The sequence below is a fragment of the Leuresthes tenuis genome, unplaced genomic scaffold (assembly GCF_036924035.1).
Source record: "Leuresthes tenuis unplaced genomic scaffold, fLeuTen1.0.hap1 SCAF_1, whole genome shotgun sequence".
NCBI lineage: Eukaryota > Metazoa > Chordata > Actinopteri > Atheriniformes > Atherinopsidae > Leuresthes > Leuresthes tenuis.
The window spans coordinates 36,594,675-36,615,776 of NW_027325355.1; the positions used below are offsets into that span (position 1 = coordinate 36,594,675).

At 44.0% G+C, this 21,102-nt stretch overlaps 2 protein-coding genes across 3 annotated transcripts; both read left to right on the forward strand.

Annotated features, from left to right (window-relative positions):
- Window positions 1-1,378: 1,378 nt before the first annotated feature.
- cavin2b (caveolae associated protein 2b) lies at window positions 1,379-17,272 on the forward strand. Of its 2 annotated transcripts, none has more exons than XM_072379245.1 (7): window positions 1,379-1,747; window positions 6,570-6,710; window positions 11,659-11,760; window positions 12,636-12,896; window positions 12,970-13,122; window positions 15,006-15,230; window positions 15,321-17,272. In XM_072379245.1, exons 1-7 carry the CDS (start codon window positions 1,493-1,495, stop codon window positions 15,453-15,455), a joined length of 1,272 nt encoding a protein of 423 aa, XP_072235346.1. In that variant the 5' UTR covers window positions 1,379-1,492; the 3' UTR covers window positions 15,456-17,272. The 2 variants fall into 2 exon arrangements, with proteins under 2 accessions (XP_072235346.1, XP_072235345.1); XM_072379244.1 differs by having other exon boundaries at window positions 15,006-15,215; window positions 15,294-17,272.
- A 468-nt stretch (window positions 17,273-17,740) lies between these two features.
- ebpl (EBP like) lies at window positions 17,741-21,021 on the forward strand. Its single transcript, XM_072379294.1, has 4 exons — window positions 17,741-18,024; window positions 19,832-19,901; window positions 20,174-20,312; window positions 20,716-21,021. The coding sequence occupies exons 1-4, from the start codon at window positions 17,845-17,847 to the stop codon at window positions 20,948-20,950; spliced, it is 624 nt and encodes a 207-aa protein (XP_072235395.1). The 5' UTR covers window positions 17,741-17,844; the 3' UTR covers window positions 20,951-21,021.
- Window positions 21,022-21,102: the final 81 nt, after the last annotated feature.

Here is a 21,102-nt window from a genome sequence, read left to right on the forward strand (position 1 = left end):
TAGGGGCCTGATAACTGAAGGCTCTGCCTCCCATTCTGCTTTTAGGGGCCTGATAACTGAAGGCTCTGCCTCCCATTCTGCTTTTAGGGGCCTGATAACTGAAGGCTCTGCCTCCCATTCTGCTTTTAGGGGCCTGATAACTGAAGGCTCTGCCTCCCGTTCTGCTTTTAGGGGCCTGATAACTGAAGGCTCTGCCTCCCATTCTGCTTTTAGGGGCCTGATAACTGAAGGCTCTGCCTCCCATTCTGCTTTTAGGGGCCTGATAACTGAAGGCTCTGCCTCCCATTCTGCTTTTAGGGGCCTGATAACTGAAGGCTCTACCTCCCATTCTGCTTTTAGGGGCCTGATAACTGAAGGCTCTACCTCCCATTCTGCTTTTAGGGGCCTGATAACTGAAGGCTCTGCCTCCCATTCTGCTTTTAGGGGCCTGATAACTGAAGGCTCTGGGGAAATATCCAACTGTGAGATCTTTAAGATGTGATGGAGCTCGGTCATTAAGAGCTTTATATGTGAAGAGAAGAATCTTAAATTCTATTCTGAATCTAACAGGGAGCCAATGAAGAGAAGCTAAAACTGGAGAAACATGATCTCTGCTGTTGGATCTCAGCAGAACTCTGGCTGCAGGGTTTTGGATCAGCTGGAGGCTTTTCAGAGAATCTGTGGGACAGAACAATAATAAGGAATTACAGTAGTTCAGTCCTGAAGGAACAGATGCATGGAGCAGTTTCTCTGCATCACCCTGAGACAGGATGGTCCTGATTTATTACGAAGGTGAAAGGAGGCAGAAACCAGTTTTATATGTGAGTCAGAGGACAGATCCTGGTCAAATAGATGGCATTTAAAACTTAAAAAAAAAAACCAGTTATGTCAGTTTTATGGTCAAAGAGGAACTCTTTTCTGTGAAGTGATAAACTTTCCATGAACGGAGAGCTTCAGACAAACAGAGGAAAAGAGGGAGGTTTCCTTCCAGATGACTTCATCTGAAAAACATGAGCGAGAGACATTCACTCTCTCTCTCTCTCTGTGTCCCAACTCAGGCAGCCCCTCCTACCCCATCATCATGGCAACTGCCCCCTCCCCTTTGGGTGTGGTAAACAGACGCTGAGCGTTAACCCTTTCAGCTCCTTGCAGTTAGTCATAAATCTGTCTCTGTTTTTGTTCTTTGATAAAACCTCTTTATTTTCAGGAATTCTTTAAATGATTTTCTTCTTCATTTCCACTCTTTTCCATCAACAGTGATTTCCTCTTGCTGTTTCAGGCTGCCCTCGTTAATATCTCACATCACAGCATTGACAGGGCAGCAGTGAAGGAGTTAAAGGTGTGGACCCTTCCACACTTAGGAAATTACATGGAAAGTTTTCCTCAGAGCCAACCAATCAAAGCGCAGCACACATACACAAACACACACACATAAAGAAGACAGGCAAGGCAGAGTCAGAGGTTTTTCTGCTGCAGGGAGAGTTTCTGAAGTTTTTGTTTCAACGGTGTTAGCATGGTGACCACTGAAACCCACCAGAGCCAGGACCTGGTCGTCCCCCCTGAGAGCCAGGACCTGGTCGTCCCCCCTGAGAACCAGGACCAGCAGGACCAACAGGAGGGAAACCAGGCCTCGCCCTCCTTTTCGTCTGCAGCGTTCGACCTGGAAAAGATGAGTCAGGGTCCCGTCAACGCTATCACTGTCCTCACGCTGCTGGACAAACTGGTCAACATGCTGGACGCCGTTCAGGAGAACCAACACAAAATGGAGGTGAGACAAACACCTGCAGACCAGGTCTCACCTAGTTTCCTGGATGTCCAACAGGTGGAACCAAACTCCATTTAAAAAACATCTGATTTAAGAAATATTTCTTGTTCTGTTTATGGTGTCCGAGGTTTAAATGTGTTGCTCCCTTAGAGGTCACATGATTGTTGCTGCTAGTTAAATGAGCTCCTGCCAGATGTCGAGCTGCTGTGTGACTGGATTCCTCACGTGTTTGGAATACTGTTAGTTCGTCTTGTTTATGTTCTGGGATGGGTTTTTAGGTGTAAAAGCACTTGCACTGTGGTGTCTGGCTCAGTTGATTTGTCTCCATCAGTAGTCTCTGACTGAAAGTTTCCTGAGAAAAAAACAAAGGCCGGGGATGCAGTCCAAAACTTTGCTTCCTGTTAGTGCAGCGATGAGGTTAAGAGGCATCAGAATGTAGCTGGTGGTTCACAGATCAGGTGTGTTTGCAGGTCTATGAAAACATGTTGGAACAACTTATGTTTCTGTCAGTCCACATCAACTGTACTGAGAGTTCCTGAGAGATGAAACTGTCAAAGTTTACAGCACCAAGAAACTGCACAAAATCCATCATCAACAATACGCCAACCTTTATGTCTGATCAATAATCTATAATACACCAACCTTTATGTCTGATCAATAATCTATAATACACCAACCTTTATGTCTGATCAATAATCTATAATACACCAACCTTTATGTCTGATCAATAATCTATAATACACCAACCTTTATGTCTGATCAATAATCTATAATACACCAACCTTTATGTCTGATCAATAATCTATAATACACCAACCTTTATGTCTGATCAATAATCTATAATACACCAACCTTTATGTCTGATCAATAATCTATAATACACCAACCTTTATGTCTGATCAATAATCTATAATACACCAACCTTTATGTCTGATCAATAATCTATAATACACCAACCTTTATGTCTGATCAATAATCTATAATACACCAAGCTTTATGTCCGATCAATAATCTATAATACACCAACCTTTATGTCCGATCAATAATCTATAATACACCAACCTTTATGTCCGATCAATAATCTATAATACACCAACCTTTATGTCCGATCAATAATCTATAATACACCAACCTTTATGTCCGATCAATAATCTATAATACACCAACCTTTATGTCCGATCAATAATCTATAATACACCAACCTTTATGTCCGATCAATAATCTATAATACACCAACCTTTATGTCCGATCAATAATCTATAATACACCAACCTTTATGTCTGATCAGTAATCTATAATACACCAACCTTTATGTCCGATCAATAATCTATAATACACCAACCTTTATGTCTGATCAGTAATCTATAATACACCAACCTTTATGTCCGATCAATAATCTATAATACACCAACCTTTATGTCTGATCAGTAATCTATAATACACCAACCTTTATGTCTGATCAGTAATCTATAATACACCAACCTTTATGTCTGATCAATAATCTATAATATACCAACCTTTATGTCTGATCAGTAATCTATAATACACCAACCTTTATGTCCGATCAATAATCTATAATACACCAACCTTTATGTCTGATCAATAATCTATAATACACCAACCTTTATGTCTGATCAGTAATCTATAATACACCAACCTTTATGTCCGATCAATAATCTATAATACACCAACCTTTATGTCTGATCAGTAATCTATAATACACCAACCTTTATGTCCGATCAATAATCTATAATACACCAACCTTTATGTCTGATCAATAATCTATAATACACCAACCTTTATGTCTGATCAGTAATCTATAATACGCCAACCTTTATGTCTGATCAATAATCTATAATACACCAACCTTTATGTCCGATCAATAATCTATAATACACCAACCTTTATGTCTGATCAATAATCTATAATACACCAACCTTTATGTCCGATCAATAATCTATAATACACCAACCTTTATGTCCGATCAATAATCTATAATACACCAACCTTTATGTCCGATCAATAATCTATAATACACCAACCTTTATGTCCGATCAATAATCTATAATACACCAACCTTTATGTCCGATCAATAATCTATAATACACCAACCTTTATGTCCGATCAATAATCTATAATACACCAACCTTTATGTCTGATCAGTAATCTATAATACACCAACCTTTATGTCCGATCAATAATCTATAATACACCAACCTTTATGTCTGATCAGTAATCTATAATACACCAACCTTTATGTCTGATCAGTAATCTATAATACACCAACCTTTATGTCCGATCAATAATCTATAATACACCAACCTTTATGTCTGATCAGTAATCTATAATATACCAACCTTTATGTCTGATCAGTAATCTATAATACACCAACCTTTATGTCCGATCAATAATCTATAATACACCAACCTTTATGTCCGATCAATAATCTATAATACACCAACCTTTATGTCTGATCAGTAATCTATAATACACCAACCTTTATGTCCGATCAATAATCTATAATACACCAACCTTTATGTCTGATCAATAATCTATAATACACCAACCTTTATGTCTGATCAATAATCTATAATACACCAACCTTTATGTCTGATCAGTAATCTATAATACGCCAACCTTTATGTCTGATCAGTAATCTATAATACACCAACCTTTATGTCTGATCAATAATCTATAATACACCAACCTTTATGTCTGATCAATAATCTATAATACACCAACCTTTATGTCTGATCAATAATCTATAATACACCAACCTTTATGTCTGATCAGTAATCTATAATACACCAACCTTTATGTCTGATCAGTAATCTATAATACACCAACCTTTATGTCTGATCAATAATCTATAATACACCAACCTTTATGTCTGATCAATAATCTATAATACACCAACCTTTATGTCTGATCAATAATCTATAATACACCAACCTTTATGTCTGATCAATAATCTATAATACACCAACCTTTATGTCTGATCAATAATCTATAATACACCAACCTTTATGTCTGATCAATAATCTATAATACACCAACCTTTATGTCTGATCAGTAATCTATAATACGCCAACCTTTATGTCTGATCAGTAATCTATAATACGCCAACCTTTATGTCTGATCAGTAATCTATAATACACCAACCTTTATGTCTGATCAATAATCTATAATACACCAACCTTTATGTCCGATCAATAATCTATAATACACCAACCTTTATGTCTGATCAATAATCTATAATACACCAACCTTTATGTCTGATCAATAATCTATAATACACCAACCTTTATGTCTGATCAATAATCTATAATACACCAACCTTTATGTCTGATCAATAATCTATAATACACCAACCTTTATGTCTGATCAATAATCTATAATACGCCAACCTTTATGTCTGATCAGTAATCTATAATACACCAACCTTTATGTCCGATCAATAATCTATAATACACCAACCTTTATGTCTGATCAGTAATCTATAATACACCAACCTTTATGTCCGATCAATAATCTATAATACACCAACCTTTATGTCCGATCAATAATCTATAATACACCAACCTTTATGTCTGATCAGTAATCTATAATACACCAACCTTTATGTCCGATCAATAATCTATAATACACCAACCTTTATGTCTGATCAGTAATCTATAATACACCAACCTTTATGTCCGATCAATAATCTATAATACACCAACCTTTATGTCCGATCAATAATCTATAATACGCCAACCTTTATGTCTGATCAGTAATCTATAATACGCCAACCTTTATGTCTGATCAGTAATCTATAATACACCAACCTTTATGTCCGATCAATAATCTATAATACACCAACCTTTATGTCTGATCAGTAATCTATAATACACCAACCTTTATGTCCGATCAATAATCTATAATACACCAACCTTTATGTCCGATCAATAATCTATAATACACCAACCTTTATGTCTGATCAGTAATCTATAATACACCAACCTTTATGTCCGATCAATAATCTATAATACACCAACCTTTATGTCTGATCAGTAATCTATAATACACCAACCTTTATGTCTGATCAATAATCTATAATACACCAACCTTTATGTCCGATCAATAATCTATAATACACCAACCTTTATGTCTGATCAATAATCTATAATACACCAACCTTTATGTCTGATCAATAATCTATAATACACCAACCTTTATGTCCGATCAATAATCTATAATACGCCAACCTTTATGTCTGATCAGTAATCTATAATACGCCAACCTTTATGTCTGATCAGTAATCTATAATACACCAACCTTTATGTCCGATCAATAATCTATAATACACCAACCTTTATGTCCGATCAATAATCTATAATACACCAACCTTTATGTCTGATCAGTAATCTATAATACACCAACCTTTATGTCCGATCAATAATCTATAATACACCAACCTTTATGTCTGATCAGTAATCTATAATACACCAACCTTTATGTCCGATCAATAATCTATAATACACCAACCTTTATGTCTGATCAGTAATCTATAATACACCAACCTTTATGTCCGATCAATAATCTATAATACACCAACCTTTATGTCCGATCAATAATCTATAATACACCAACCTTTATGTCCGATCAATAATCTATAATACACCAACCTTTATGTCCGATCAATAATCTATAATACACCAACCTTTATGTCCGATCAATAATCTATAATACACCAACCTTTATGTGTGATCAGCACTGCTCTGTAATCAATAACCTATAACCTGATGAAACTGGCCCTTATTGATCTGTGATTGATGTGTTTCAGGCACACCAGGTGGAGATGGAGGGCGTGGTCAGAGGAATCCAGGCTGATATGACCAAACTCTCCAAGAGCCACAGTCACACCTCAAACACCGTCAGCAAGCTGCTGGACAAGAGCCGCAAGCTGTCTGTGACCATGAAGGAGGTCAGTGAACACATCACACCTTTTGGTGAACACATCACACCTTTCAGTGAACACATCACACCTTTTGGTGAACACATCACACCTTTTGGTGAACACATCACACCTTTCAGTGAACACATCACACCTTTTGGTGAACACATCACACCTTTCAGTGAACACATCACACCTTTCAGTGAACACATCACACCTTTCAGTGAACACAAGACACCATCACCTGTCACTCACCTCTCACAGCTGTCACTCACCTCTCACACCTGTCACCTGTCACTCACCTCTCACAGCTGTCACTCACCTCTCACACCTGTCAGTCACCTCTCACACCTGACAGTCACCTCTCACAGCTGTCAGTCACCTCTCACAGCTGTCAGTCACCTCTCACAGCTGTCAGTCACCTCTCACACCTGTCAGTCACCTCTCACACCTGTCAGTCACCTCTCACACCTGTCACCTGTCAGTCACCTCTCACACCTGTCAGTCACCTCTCACAGCTGTCAGTCACCTCTCACAGCTGTCAGTCACCTCTCACACCTGTCACCTGTCAGTCACCTCTCACAGCTGTCAGTCACCTCTCACACCTGTCAGTCACCTCTCACACCTGTCAGTCACCTCTCACACCTGTCAGTCACCTCTCACAGCTGTCAGTCACCTCTCACAGCTGTCAGTCACCTCTCACACCTGTCACCTGTCAGTCACCTCTCACAGCTGTCAGTCACCTCTCACACCTGTCAGTCACCTCTCACACCTGTCAGTCACCTCTCACACCTGTCAGTCACCTCTCACACCTGTCAGTCACCTCTCACACCTGTCAGTCACCTCTCACAGCTGTCAGTCACCTCTCACAGCTGTCAGTCACCTGTCAGTCACCTCTCACACCTGTCAGTCACCTCTCACACCTGTCAGTCACCTCTCACACCTGTCACCTGTCAGTCACCTGTCAGTCACCTCTCACAGCTGTCAGTCACCTCTCACAGCTGTCAGTCACCTCTCACACCTGTCACCTGTCAGTCACCTCTCACAGCTGTCAGTCACCTCTCACACCTGTCAGTCACCTCTCACACCTGTCAGTCACCTCTCACACCTGTCAGTCACCTCTCACACCTGTCAGTCACCTCTCACACCTGTCACCTGTCACTCACCTCTCACACCTGTCAGTCACCTCTCACACCTGTCAGTCACCTCTCACACCTGTCAGTCACCTCTCACAGCTGTCAGTCACCTCTCACACCTGTCAGTCACCTCTCACACCTGTCAGTCACCTCTCACAGCTGTCAGTCACCTGTCAGTCACCTCTCACACCTGTCAGTCACCTCTCACACCTGTCAGTCACCTCTCACACCTGTCAGTCACCTCTCACACCTGTCAGTCACCTCTCACACCTGTCAGTCACCTCTCACACCTGTCAGTCACCTCTCACACCTGTCACCTGTCACTCACCTCTCACACCTGTCAGTCACCTCTCACACCTGTCAGTCACCTCTCACACCTGTCAGTCACCTCTCACAGCTGTCAGTCACCTCTCACACCTGTCAGTCACCTCTCACACCTGTCAGTCACCTCTCACACCTGTCAGTCACCTCTCACACCTGTCAGTCACCTCTCACACCTGTCAGTCACCTCTCACACCTGTCACCTGTCAGTCACCTCTCACACCTGTCACCTGTCAGTCACCTCTCACAGCTGTCAGTCACCTCTCACACCTGTCAGTCACCTCTCACACCTGTCACCTGTCAGTCACCTCTCACACCTGTCAGTCACCTCTCACACCTGTCAGTCACCTCTCACACCTGTCAGTCACCTCTCACACCTGTCAGTCACCTCTCACAGCTGTCAGTCACCTCTCACAGCTGTCAGTCACCTCTCACACCTGTCACCTGTCAGTCACCTCTCACAGCTGTCAGTCACCTCTCACACCTGTCAGTCACCTCTCACACCTGTCAGTCACCTCTCACACCTGTCAGTCACCTCTCACAGCTGTCAGTCACCTCTCACACCTGTCAGTCACCTCTCACACCTGTCAGTCACCTCTCACAGCTGTCAGTCACCTCTCACAGCTGTCAGTCACCTCTCACACCTGTCACCTGTCAGTCACCTCTCACAGCTGTCAGTCACCTCTCACACCTGTCAGTCACCTCTCACACCTGTCAGTCACCTCTCACACCTGTCAGTCACCTCTCACACCTGTCAGTCACCTCTCACACCTGTCAGTCACCTCTCACAGCTGTCAGTCACCTCTCACAGCTGTCAGTCACCTCTCACACCTGTCACCTGTCAGTCACCTCTCACAGCTGTCAGTCACCTCTCACAGCTGTCAGTCACCTCTCACAGCTGTCAGTCACCTCTCACACCTGTCAGTCACCTCTCACACCTGTCAGTCACCTCTCACACCTGTCAGTCACCTCTCACACCTGTCAGTCACCTCTCACACCTGTCACCTGTCAGTCACCTCTCACACCTGTCAGTCACCTCTCACACCTGTCACCTGTCAGTCACCTCTCACACCTGTCAGTCACCTCTCACACCTGTCAGTCACCTCTCACACCTGTCAGTCACCTCTCACACCTGTCAGTCACCTCTCACAGCTGTCAGTCACCTCTCACAGCTGTCAGTCACCTCTCACACCTGTCAGTCACCTCTCACACCTGTCAGTCACCTCTCACACCTGTCAGTCACCTCTCACACCTGTCAGTCACCTCTCACACCTGTCAGTCACCTCTCACACCTGTCACCTGTCAGTCACCTCTCACACCTGTCACCTGTCAGTCACCTCTCACACCTGTCAGTCACCTCTCACACCTGTCAGTCACCTCTCACACCTGTCACCTGTCAGTCACCTCTCACACCTGTCAGTCACCTCTCACACCTGTCAGTCACCTCTCACACCTGTCAGTCACCTCTCACACCTGTCACCTGTCAGTCACCTCTCACACCTGTCAGTCACCTCTCACACCTGTCAGTCACCTCTCACACCTGTCACCTGTCAGTCACCTCTCACACCTGTCAGTCACCTCTCACACCTGTCAGTCACCTCTCACACCTGTCACCTGTCACTCACCTCTCACACCTGTCAGTCACCTCTCACACCTGTCAGTCACCTCTCACACCTGTCAGTCACCTCTCACAGCTGTCAGTCACCTCTCACACCTGTCAGTCACCTCTCACACCTGTCAGTCACCTCTCACACCTGTCAGTCACCTCTCACACCTGTCAGTCACCTCTCACACCTGTCAGTCACCTCTCACACCTGTCAGTCACCTCTCACAGCTGTCACCTGTCAGTCACCTCTCACACCTGTCACCTGTCAGTCACCTCTCACAGCTGTCAGTCACCTCTCACACCTGTCAGTCACCTCTCACAGCTGTCAGTCACCTCTCACACCTGTCACCTGTCAGTCACCTCTCACACCTGTCAGTCACCTCTCACACCTGTCAGTCACCTCTCACACCTGTCAGTCATCTCTCACACCTGTCAGTCACCTCTCACACCTGTCAGTCATCTCTCACACCTGTCAGTCACCTCTCACAGCTGTCAGTCACCTCTCACAGCTGTCACCTGTCAGTCACCTCTCACACCTGTCACCTGTCAGTCACCTCTCACACCTGTCACCTGTCACTCACCTCTCACACCTGTCACTCACCTCTCACACCTGTCACTCACCTCTCACACCTGTCACCTGTCAGTCACCTCTCACACCTGTCACCTGTCAGTCACCTCTCACACCTGTCAGTCACCTCTCACAGCTGTCAGTCACCTCTCACACCTGTCAGTCACCTCTCACAGCTGTCACCTGTCAGTCACCTCTCACACCTGTCACCTGTCAGTCACCTCTCACAGCTGTCAGTCACCTCTCACACCTGTCAGTCACCTCTCACAGCTGTCAGTCACCTCTCACACCTGTCAGTCACCTCTCACACCTGTCAGTCACCTCTCACAGCTGTCAGTCACCTCTCACACCTGTCAGTCACCTCTCACACCTGTCACCTGTCAGTCACCTCTCACACCTGTCAGTCACCTCTCACAGCTGTCAGTCACCTCTCACACCTGTCAGTCACCTCTCACACCTGTCAGTCACCTCTCACACCTGTCAGTCACCTCTCACACCTGTCAGTCACCTCTCACACCTGTCAGTCACCTCTCACACCTGTCACCTGTCAGTCACCTCTCACACCTGTCAGTCACCTCTCACACCTGTCAGTCACCTCTCACAGCTGTCAGTCACCTCTCACACCTGTCACCTGTCAGTCACCTCTCACACCTGTCACCTGTCAGTCACCTCTCACACCTGTCAGTCACCTCTCACACCTGTCACCTGTCAGTCACCTCTCACAGCTGTCAGTCACCTCTCACACCTGTCACCTGTCAGTCACCTCTCACACCTGTCACCTGTCAGTCACCTCTCACACCTGTCAGTCACCTCTCACACCTGTCACCTGTCAGTCACCTCTCACAGCTGTCAGTCACCTCTCACAGCTGTCAGTCACCTCTCACACCTGTCAGTCACCTCTCACACCTGTCAGTCACCTCTCACACCTGTCAGTCACCTCTCACAGCTGTCAGTCACCTCTCACACCTGTCAGTCACCTCTCACACCTGTCAGTCACCTCTCACACCTGTCACCTGTCAGTCACCTCTCACAGCTGTCAGTCACCTCTCACACCTGTCACCTGTCAGTCACCTCTCACACCTGTCAGTCACCTCTCACACCTGTCACCTGTCAGTCACCTCTCACACCTGTTAGTCACCTCTCACACCTGTCAGTCACCTCTCACAGCTGTCAGTCACCTCTCACAGCTGTCAGTCACCTCTCACACCTGTCAGTCACCTGTCAGTCACCTCTCACACCTGTCAGTCACCTCTCACACCTGTCAGTCACCTCTCACACCTGTCACCTGTCAGTAACTTCATCATCTGTTGAACAGTCTTCAGGAGCCTGTGCCTCATGTTGTTGCAGGTTCGTGATAGGATGGAGCGTCAGGGCGTCCAGGTTAGGAAGCTGGAGGCAAACCACGCCCACCTGATCAGCAGAAACAACTTCAGAGTGCTCATCTTCCAGGTAAGTGTCGGACAGTACAGATGGGCCAAAAGTAAGAAGCATGCTGGGAAATGTAGTCCCTTGTAAAGACCTGCGCTCAAGTCTCTCACTGGGTTTCAGTCCGTCACCTTATGTGGCCATGAGCTGCTGCAGGAATTGAGCTGGAATAAGAGGTCAAGAAGGGTCTGTGGTCACATGGTCTGGTTGTCATGGTAACACAGTCAGGAAAATGAATCCCCTCATACTGTAGTACCAGTGTGTTCACGTGTGTAAGAAGTGCTGAGTACTGCAGTACCGCCGTGTACGCATATGTTAGAAGTATTGATGACTGCAGTTTCTTACAGCAGACTCCCAGATGCTTGCTCCTGTTTTATCACAACCAAGCTGCATACCAAAGAGGGACATCAACAGCTGAAAAGGACGTAGTTTTCTTGGATATGGTGTGACGATCTCTCCAGAGTTTCACAAGGATATAGTGAAGCTGGGAACATTTTCAGAGATAAGACAAACAAAACTTTTTAGAACCCTGTTGGAATCTTTGAGGCCTCTGAGGTGAAAACTAAAGTGAGGTTATAAAAAGCTTATTATCTGTCACTGAGAGCGAGGTGTTCTTACATCTGAACAGGCTTCATGATGACTTCGGTCATGAGTAGTACTTACCCATGGACACAAAAAACAGCATTACCTGAGAGGAGGGTCGAGCTCTCTTTCACCTCAAATATACCAGTTCCTTGATTCCCAAAAATAAACCTTTCTACAAACAAGAATTTCCCTGGTTCTTTACAGGTTCAAATAAAGCCCCGTTAAAATCTCCAGGGCAACTCAAATAGATTTTTTTCTGATCTTTAGAACTGGCAGGATGTTCTAAAAGGCTTTTCCTCAATGTTCTGTTGCAGGAGGAGAACGAGATCCCTGCAACTGTTTTTGTAAAGGATCCTCCTCCGTTCCCTCGTGATGAGATTTTGGAGGAAGGTGAGGAATCTGCACCAGGTATTAACGAAGCCAACGAGGAAGGGGGGCTTCACACCATCAACCTGTCATCTGACGAAGACGTCGGCCTGGAGGCGGACCTAGAAGAAGAGGAGCTGTGGCCTCACGATCTGGACAACATGGAGAAATCCAGGGCTGAGAAGTTGAAACGATCCAGCCTGAAGAAAGTAAAAACCACAGACAGGTATCTAGACAGGCTGGTGTTCAGTCAGACAAGTGTAATCATGTTTCTCTCTGCAGGTGGACAGTCTAAAGAAGGCATTCTCCAGACAGAACATAGAGAAAAAGATGACCAAAATTGGAACAAAGATTGTTTCTGCGGAACAAAGAGAGAAGATCAAACAGAAAACTTCCAGCCTGAAGGTTTCCCCTCTGACATTCAGCATCAGGAAGGTAAAGACAGTTCTGCTTTGACCTAAACCTGAAAATCATTCCTGGTACCCCAATTTACAGGCTTTGATATGTCTCAATTACCCTCACACACTAAAGAAAAACATTAGTTCATGAGCAGTGTACATGCGTACATGTGAATGCAAACACAAATCACAAAAAGCATCCTTGGACTATACAATACAATACTACAATAGTACTACATAGTAGTTGAAATATTGTCAAATATTTACTGAACTATTCTTCCAAAACCCAGCACAACTTCAGGATCATGAATTGTTATTGAACTACAGAGACCAGAGTGTATCTACAGTTAGATTGCAACAGAAATACATTTATAAATGTAAAAAGGGACCTGAGGGTGACACAAACAGTAATGTAGGTGATGATGCCAGAGAATGGAAATGGGGTTAAACACATCATCTCAGTTTTACTTTCAGACAGCTCAGCAGAGGTTTGATAGACATGTAGACCTGAATGTCATCAGCAAAGCAGTGGAATGGAAAGCTCTATTTCCTTCATGCACTCCACAGGTGAGGAGTGCTGCTGTGGAAGAACATTCTCCATCATGCACAGAGGAACTTCTGTCTGTCAAAAAAGATTTTAAACAAATCAGAACTGAGCTGTATGATGGAAGTAATGGGGGGGGGGGGGCTTTATTCCACTTGCTGCAAATCCTCAAGCAGGATTTCCCTTTGAGGTGAAGCCTTAGTCACAGGCTCTGGGCAGGTGCATCAGGGGTAGAAATAAGGTGGGTGGTTCTCTATTCGGCAGCCTGAATTCTGCAGGCTCCTCTCCAGTGGGAAGTTTGAGATTGGGCTCAGAACTAGTGTGCCAGATAAAGGGTCCTCCATGGCTGGGGTTGATCTGTATCACTACATTTACACATGAAGAGCAATAAGGGTGGTAAAGGAAATATTTACAACTTTCTCAGATAACAGATGGTGCAAACGTGGCTTCCAAAAGAATTGCAGCTCTGGATCTTCTCTTAATAACACTGTTATCACAGGAGTCTCATCTACCTATCTATTGTAATATCATCACATCCTGCTTGGTTTTGGTATACCATTCAGGAAAAAGAAGGAAAAAACACATGCATACCTCTGACTAAAACCAAAAACAAACTTCATCTTATGAACCGAAGAAGTCAGGCTACATTGTAAAAAAAACAATTAATTAAAAAAAATGGTTATATGTCAGAAATACTGTAAAACAACAGGGGATACGAGCAAGCCATATCTCACTTTAAAAATACAGTTCTATACGCATTTTCATAGTTTAATTCAGTATTATACGTACGTTCAGGTCATGGTAAGAAGTAAGGACAAAACACCCAAACACAAACTAAGCGTTGTCATGCTGTGCGGCGAGGAGTGCGTTAGGGTTGGGCTGCACAGACCTCTATACAGGAGAGACCAAACAGCAGCTCCACCCTAACCCAACATGGGGGAACCACCTCTTCAGGTCTAGACTCAGCAGTTCATCTATGAAGAAGGCCAGTTGCCCTTATTCAGGCTCTGATTATTTTTTTACTTTTACAGGGATCTTATGTTTTATTTTGGCTTTATGCTATTAAATGAAGGAAGAAAACACACGTGATCACAATCAAACTACCTTTAAATGTGGTCAAATTCAGCTAGAATACCAAAGTAAAGTAAAAGTACAAAGTACAGTTACTAATTGAGTTACACTTTCTTTCATCATGATGAGAGATCTAAAGATATCATCAAGATGTTGATTTAGATGTAACATGAGGCAGGAAATAGCAGTAATATTGTCTCCATGTTTTGAAAATGTGTCTGCAATTCTATCGGATTCCCTTTTAAATTTTCTTAAGTTCTCCTGATGTTCCACCAAGGATTGTTCCCCTTTTTTTGTGTCCTCAGCCCCGCAGCAGCTCAGACTCCCAGCCTCCAGAGGCCCTTGTTCAGACCAGGGAGTTGCTCACCACTGAGGCTGAAATCCAGCTTTGCCCACCAGGCACCATCGAGCAGGAGGTCCCCTTCACCGAGGTCCACGCTCAGCTAGCCCCAGCTGACCGGGAGGTGGAGGGGAAAGAGGAGGGGAAGGAGGAGGTGAAAGAAGAGATGAAGGAGGTGAAGGAGGAAGAGGTGAAGGGGCAGGTGAAGGAGGAGGAGGAGGAGGTGAAAGAAGAGATGGAGGTGAAGGAGGAGGAGGTGAAAGAAGAGATGGAGGTGAAGGAGGAGGGGTCAGTTGTGGTGGAGGCTGATGTGTCGGTGGTGTCTGAGGGAGTCAGTGAAGAGTTTGCTTTGTCTTCCACCCTCCCTCAGGAGGAAAAAGGAGAGGAAGAAGGGGCAGAGGAGCATTCATCCTAAGCACTTGTTAACATTCAGGAATGGAGGTTCATTAACAAACCAAATCTGATTTGTGACCAATCAGAGTCTGAACTTAATTAAAGGAGCAGTTCTACTTTCACGTCTATACCATGAAGCCAGCTCCTCCATGTTCTGTTCCTTGAAAATGTCTCCAAAGGTGGCCTTAAAGTTGCTCTGAGATTCTCCAAAAATTCTCCAAACATTCACCTCAGATTTCATCACAAGATTCAAAGCAGGCACAGACATGAGAGCAGAATGAGTTCCTTTACTTAAAGGTTTGAAGCTCAGGTTTGTTTTGTTGTTGATAAAAAGGACCTCCACCCACATGGCTGAGTCCCCTCACTGTGAGTGCTTAAGTTTGATATCTTTACTTATATCTCTGAACACAAACGTCCTGAAATCTTCGGAAGATTTTCAGATTAAAGTTGTATGAAGTCCTTTTGTTAAGTTCTTCTGCTGATCTAAAACCAGAAAACAAAATAATGAGCTACTGGGTTCCTACAGCTAAATGGGTCAAACGTCATTTTAAAATAGGTGGTAGTCAGTTCGATCAGTAATCCACTGCAACACAAAAACATGAAATACAGTGGAACTCTTTAACGTTCTTGACCTCCAGCGGTCAGTCATTCTGAGCTCAGGGACCTCTACATTGACCGCTGAGAAACATCACATTCCTCTTCGGCTCCACTGTTGAACCAAAGGTTCCATAAACACACAGAAACCAACCTTCAGGTTCTCAGAATGTCTTTGTCAGCCATTCGAATCTTTGCATCAGGTTCAAAGGTAACTCAAGAATTACTACAAGGTTCCACTAATATTCCTCCAATGTTTCTGTGCTATTCTACTTCAGATGTTTAAATGTTCCCTCAGTGTTTCACTTACGTTGGTTTATCTTCCTTTGTGGTTCTCCGAAGGTTCCTCTAAAAGTTTCCCGACAACTTTCCGAACATTCCATGTCAGAAACCTCTTCTCCTGGTTGTTTCTCTATGATTTCATCTCTGATGTTCCACTGAGGTTCAAATAAAGTTTTCCTTTAGATTTCTTTAAGAATACCAAAGCCCCCAATGTTCCACCATCTACACTTACAGCTTTTCCCAAAAGTTCCCCAAGAATCTACATGTGTTCTACATAGATGAACTAAACTTTTTCTGTCATTTCTAAATGATTTCCCAAATATTGAATTGAAGTACCCCTGCAGGTGTCCCGGATCCCTGAATGTCCTCTTTTCTGGACAAAAGATGAGGTTAGGAAACATTCCCGGACGTTGCCCTAATCTTCCTCTTCGTTTCTACCACCATCACCATGTTGTTCTAATGTTGTCCTGACAGGCCTCTGATGTTCCACTGAGGTTGCTGTCTGTTTCAGATGTGGTTTACAGAATATGGTCACATTCCTGATGTTCTGTCTGATCAATTAATAAAACCAGATGATAGAGATCATCCTTATGATGTAAATCAACCTGTCGATTAATCAATCAATTTGGTCTCTGTGTGTGAATGATTTTTATTGGCTCTGCTGATCAATAACCAGCCTGATGTTTGCTTGTTTATTTAGCTCCTTATCATGTTACAGTATTGATAGCAACTATGGAGGTGATGATTAAATTGATCAGCAGACCTGATCAAAATAACTGATCTGAGTAATGTGTTTGATTGGCTTAATATTTACAGGTTTATTGTTGATGTTTTTCTTTTATCTCAAACTTAGACCGTTTGCTGCCAAAGAATAGTGCCTACTTTATTCGTGTTATCTGTCTATTAATCACACAGGTGATCACCATCCCTCCACGTGTAATCAATAAAGTCTGTGACATCACATTTCAGCCTCCTGCCTGTTCTGTTCTGTCAGATCTTCTGTGTCTGAACGTGTTGAGACAAAGTCAACGACGACTGAAAGAACATTTTCACTGATCCAGGGTGATTGATCATTACATTGACTGATGTTATTATTGATTTGTCATCAATTCTGACACTACCCTGATTCAGGAATTTAAAAAGAATATATCTGAAATTCCTGTTTTTTCTGTAAAAGATCAAAATATGAAAGCTTAGAGAAAGAATTAAAAGGATCATCAACACAAAGTATTTGTTGACAACGTAAATAGTTTCAACAAAAATAGAGAATAAAGAATAGTTTCATTAGTGACTATAAATCTACTCGCTGCTGTTGACCTACAGTCTCTGTGGGAGGGGCAGAAAGTGGGGTGTTCTCCTCAGTAGCCAATAAGAGAACAGGGGGGGGGTGCTTTGACAGGACAGTTAACCTCTCTACAGTCACACAGTTCAGTTCTTTCCCTCTTAGTGCACACTGGGACCATCACACAGCATTACTACAGGAGTGCAGCTGTCTCATGTATGGTCTATACTGACTGTAGTTTTGGTCCCTGCACATGGATTCCTCAGCGGCACCTCCTGGCCTCTCTCTGGTTTCTGTGTTGTCTCTGTTAGCATGTAGCATCCAGGTGTTAGCTGCTGTCCTGCTCACACAAAGGTATGGTGGGCGGAGTTCAGGGATTGAAAGGTGGATCCTGTTGTGGCTCTTCTATGATGTCATCGTCCACCTGACACTGGTAGGAGGAGTTTGTTTTCTTTTTGGTTTGATCGTGTGGACATTGAGGTTCATCCTAAGTTTCTCTTTGAACTTTTTTATACAACCCGAGTTACCTGTAAACACCTGCATGGGCACACTAACAGGTCCAACAACATCACACAAGTAATCTGATATGGTTTAAATCTTCCCACAGCTGACTCAATTTCTTCTGTGGAAAACCTGCTCGAAAAAAGGAAAATGTTTGTTTGTTGTTTGTTGACTAGTCTCTGGTCCTTTATGTCCTCGGGAGGGCCAGTTTGTTGACTAGTCTCTGGTCCTTTATGTCCTCGGGAGGGCCAGTTTGTTGACTAGTCTCTGGTCCTTTATGTCCTCGGGAGGGTCAGTTTGTTGACTAGTCTCTGGTCCGTTATCTCCTCGGGACGGTCAGTTTGTTGACTAGTCTCTGGTCCTTTATGTCCTCAGGAGGGCCAGTTTGTTGACTAGTCTCTGGTCCTTTATGTCCTCGGGAGGGTCAGTTTGTTGACTAGTCTCTGGTCCTTTATGTCCTCAGGAGGGCCAGTTTGTTGACTAGTCTCTGGTCCTTTATGTCCTCGGGAAGGTCAGTTTGTTGACTAGTCTCTGGTCCTTTATCTCCTCGGGACGGTCAGTTTGTTGACTAGTCTCTGGTCCTTTATGTCCTCGGGAGGGCCAGTTTGTTGACTAGTCTCTGGTCCTTTATGTCCTCGGGAGGGCCAGTTTGTTGACTAGTCTCTGGTCCTTTATGTCCTCGGGAGGGTCAGTTTGTTGACTAGTCTCTGGTCCTTTATCTCCTCGGGACGGTCAGTTTGTTGACTAGTCGCTGGTCCTTTATGTCCTCGGGAGGGTCAGTTTGTTGACATGTCTCTGGTCCTTTATGTCCTCGGGAAGGTCAGTTTGTTGACTAGTCTCTGGTCCTTTATGTCCTCGGGAGGGTCAGTTTGTTGACTAGTCTCTGGTCCTTTATCTCCTCGGGACGGTCAGTTTGTTGACTAGTCTCTGGTCCTTTATCTCCTCGGGAAGGTCAGTTTGTTGACTAGTCGCTGGTCCTTTATGTCCTCGGGAAGGTCAGTTTGTTGACATGTCTCTGGTCCTTTATGTCCTCGGGAAGGTCAGTTTGTTGACTAGTCTCTGGTCCTTTATGTCCTCGGGAGGGTCAGTTTGTTGACTAGTCTCTGGTCCTTTATCTCCTCGGGACGGTCAGTTTGTTGACTAGTCGCTGGTCCTTTATGTCCTCGGGAAGGTCAGTTTGTTGACATGTCTCTGGTCCTTTATGTCCTCGGGAGGGTCAGTTTGTTGACTAGGCTCTGGTCCTTTATGTCCTCGGGAGGGCCAGTTTGTTGACTAGTCTCTGGTCCTTTATGTCCTCGGGAGGGTCAGTTTGTTGACTAGTCTCTGGTCCTTTATCTCCTCGGGAGGGTCAGTTTGTTGACTAGTCTCTGGTCCTTTATCTCCTCGGGAGGGTCAGTTTGTTGACTAGTCTCTGGTCCTTTATGTCCTCGGGACGGTCAGTTTGTTGACTAGGCTCTGGTCCTTTATGTCCTCGGGAGGGCCAGTTTGTTGACTAGTCTCTGGTCCTTTATGTCCTCGGGAGGGTCAGTTTGTTGACTAGTCTCTGGTCCTTTATCTCCTCGGGACGGTCAGTTTGTTGACTAGTCGCTGGTCCTTTATGTCCTCGGGAGGGCCAGTTTGTTGACTAGTCTCTGGTCCTTTATGTCCTCGGGAGGGTCAGTTTGTTTACATGTCTCTGGTCCTTTATGTCCTCGGGAAGGTCAGTTTGTTTACATGTCTCTGGTCCTTTATCTCCTCAGGAGGGTCCATTTGTTTACATGTCTTTGGTTGGGAAGGTGGAGACGTCTGAGGGTCCGCTGGCTGCACTTTGTGAGTTTAACTCAGTTTGTTACTTTATATTACTGATAAATATTTATTTGTTGTACTTGTACTTTATTGTACTACATCAATCAGTTTAAACTGTTTTTACAAATCACAACTATGCTAATTTGGGATAATTTGACATTACCTAGGATCATTCTTGAATTATAACACTTCCATTTTATATTTTAATGCTGTAATGTTGTACAACCTCTCACCAGTCTTTGTTACATCACCTGACTGTGTCTCACCTGTCTGGGTCTCATCTGTCTCACCTGTAGGGAAGGAGTACAGCAAAGCCGACAGTCGCTGGTTAATTTCTGATCCAACGATCGTCTCCATTGAGATTTTAACCGTTGTCCTCGACTCTCTTCTTGCTCTGATGCTGATACATGCAGTACTGGAGAAAAAGTACTACAGGTAACATTACAACAAGTGCTACAAGTAACACGACAACAAGCTGATATTAACAAGTGATAAAACGTGATATTACAGGTGATACTACAGTTTATGTTTATGCATTTAGAAGACGCTTTTATCCAAAGCGACTTACAGGTAGGGTAAGGGGGTCTTGCCAAAGGACCCCTACTGGAGGTAGTAGTACCTTTCATGCAGGGGATACATGGGGATACAGTTAATAATACTAGGGCTGCAACTAACAACTATTTGAATAGTCGACTAGTCACCGACTATTGAAACGAATCTACCTTCCAGCCCGCTGTCTGGACACCGACCAAACAGAATATCATAAATACGACATGGTGACGTTCTTACCGACAGAAAGTGATATAACGTATTGATGACATCACCTGCGTCTGTACAGGCACTTCCTGCAGATCACACTGAGCGTGTGCGAGCTGTACGGAGGCTGGATGACCTTTTGTCCTGATTGGCTGCTGGGCAGTCCTCACCTGAACACATCCAGCCCGCTGCACCTGTGGGTCTACCTTGTTTTCTTTAATGGACTCTGGGTCCTGGTCCCGTTCTTGCTTCTGGTCCAGTCCTGGTTCTCTCTGAGGAGTCTGCACATGCTCAACGCAGACAGGAAGAGGCTGTAGACATTTATGAGACATATCAATCACACATACTCATCTGTAGTGATAAGTGGGAATTAAAGCTTCAACGCTGATTGGTCTCTGGTGTTATTTGTTTGTTACCATCAAAAGGAACTGATAAAGGTATTAATCTATAATCAGACACAATCAGACAT

What these genes read in the sequence shown, in the direction of transcription:
- cavin2b (XM_072379244.1), top strand. Translation starts at nt 1,493, where the DNA reads ATGGTGACCACTGAAACCCACCAGAGCCAGGACCTGGTCGTCCCCCCT. An exon ending in AGAACCAACACAAAATGGAG is followed by an intron (nt 1,748 to 6,569) that starts GTGAGACAAACA and finishes GATGTGTTTCAG; the next exon opens with GCACACCAGGTGGAGATGGA. An exon ending in TGTCTGTGACCATGAAGGAG is followed by an intron (nt 6,711 to 11,658) that starts GTCAGTGAACAC and finishes ATGTTGTTGCAG; the next exon opens with GTTCGTGATAGGATGGAGCG.
- ebpl (XM_072379294.1), top strand. Translation starts at nt 17,845, where the DNA reads ATGGATTCCTCAGCGGCACCTCCTGGCCTCTCTCTGGTTTCTGTGTTG. An exon ending in TCATCGTCCACCTGACACTG is followed by an intron (nt 18,025 to 19,831) that starts GTAGGAGGAGTT and finishes TTATCTCCTCAG; the next exon opens with GAGGGTCCATTTGTTTACAT. An exon ending in GGGTCCGCTGGCTGCACTTT is followed by an intron (nt 19,902 to 20,173) that starts GTGAGTTTAACT and finishes TCTCACCTGTAG; the next exon opens with GGAAGGAGTACAGCAAAGCC.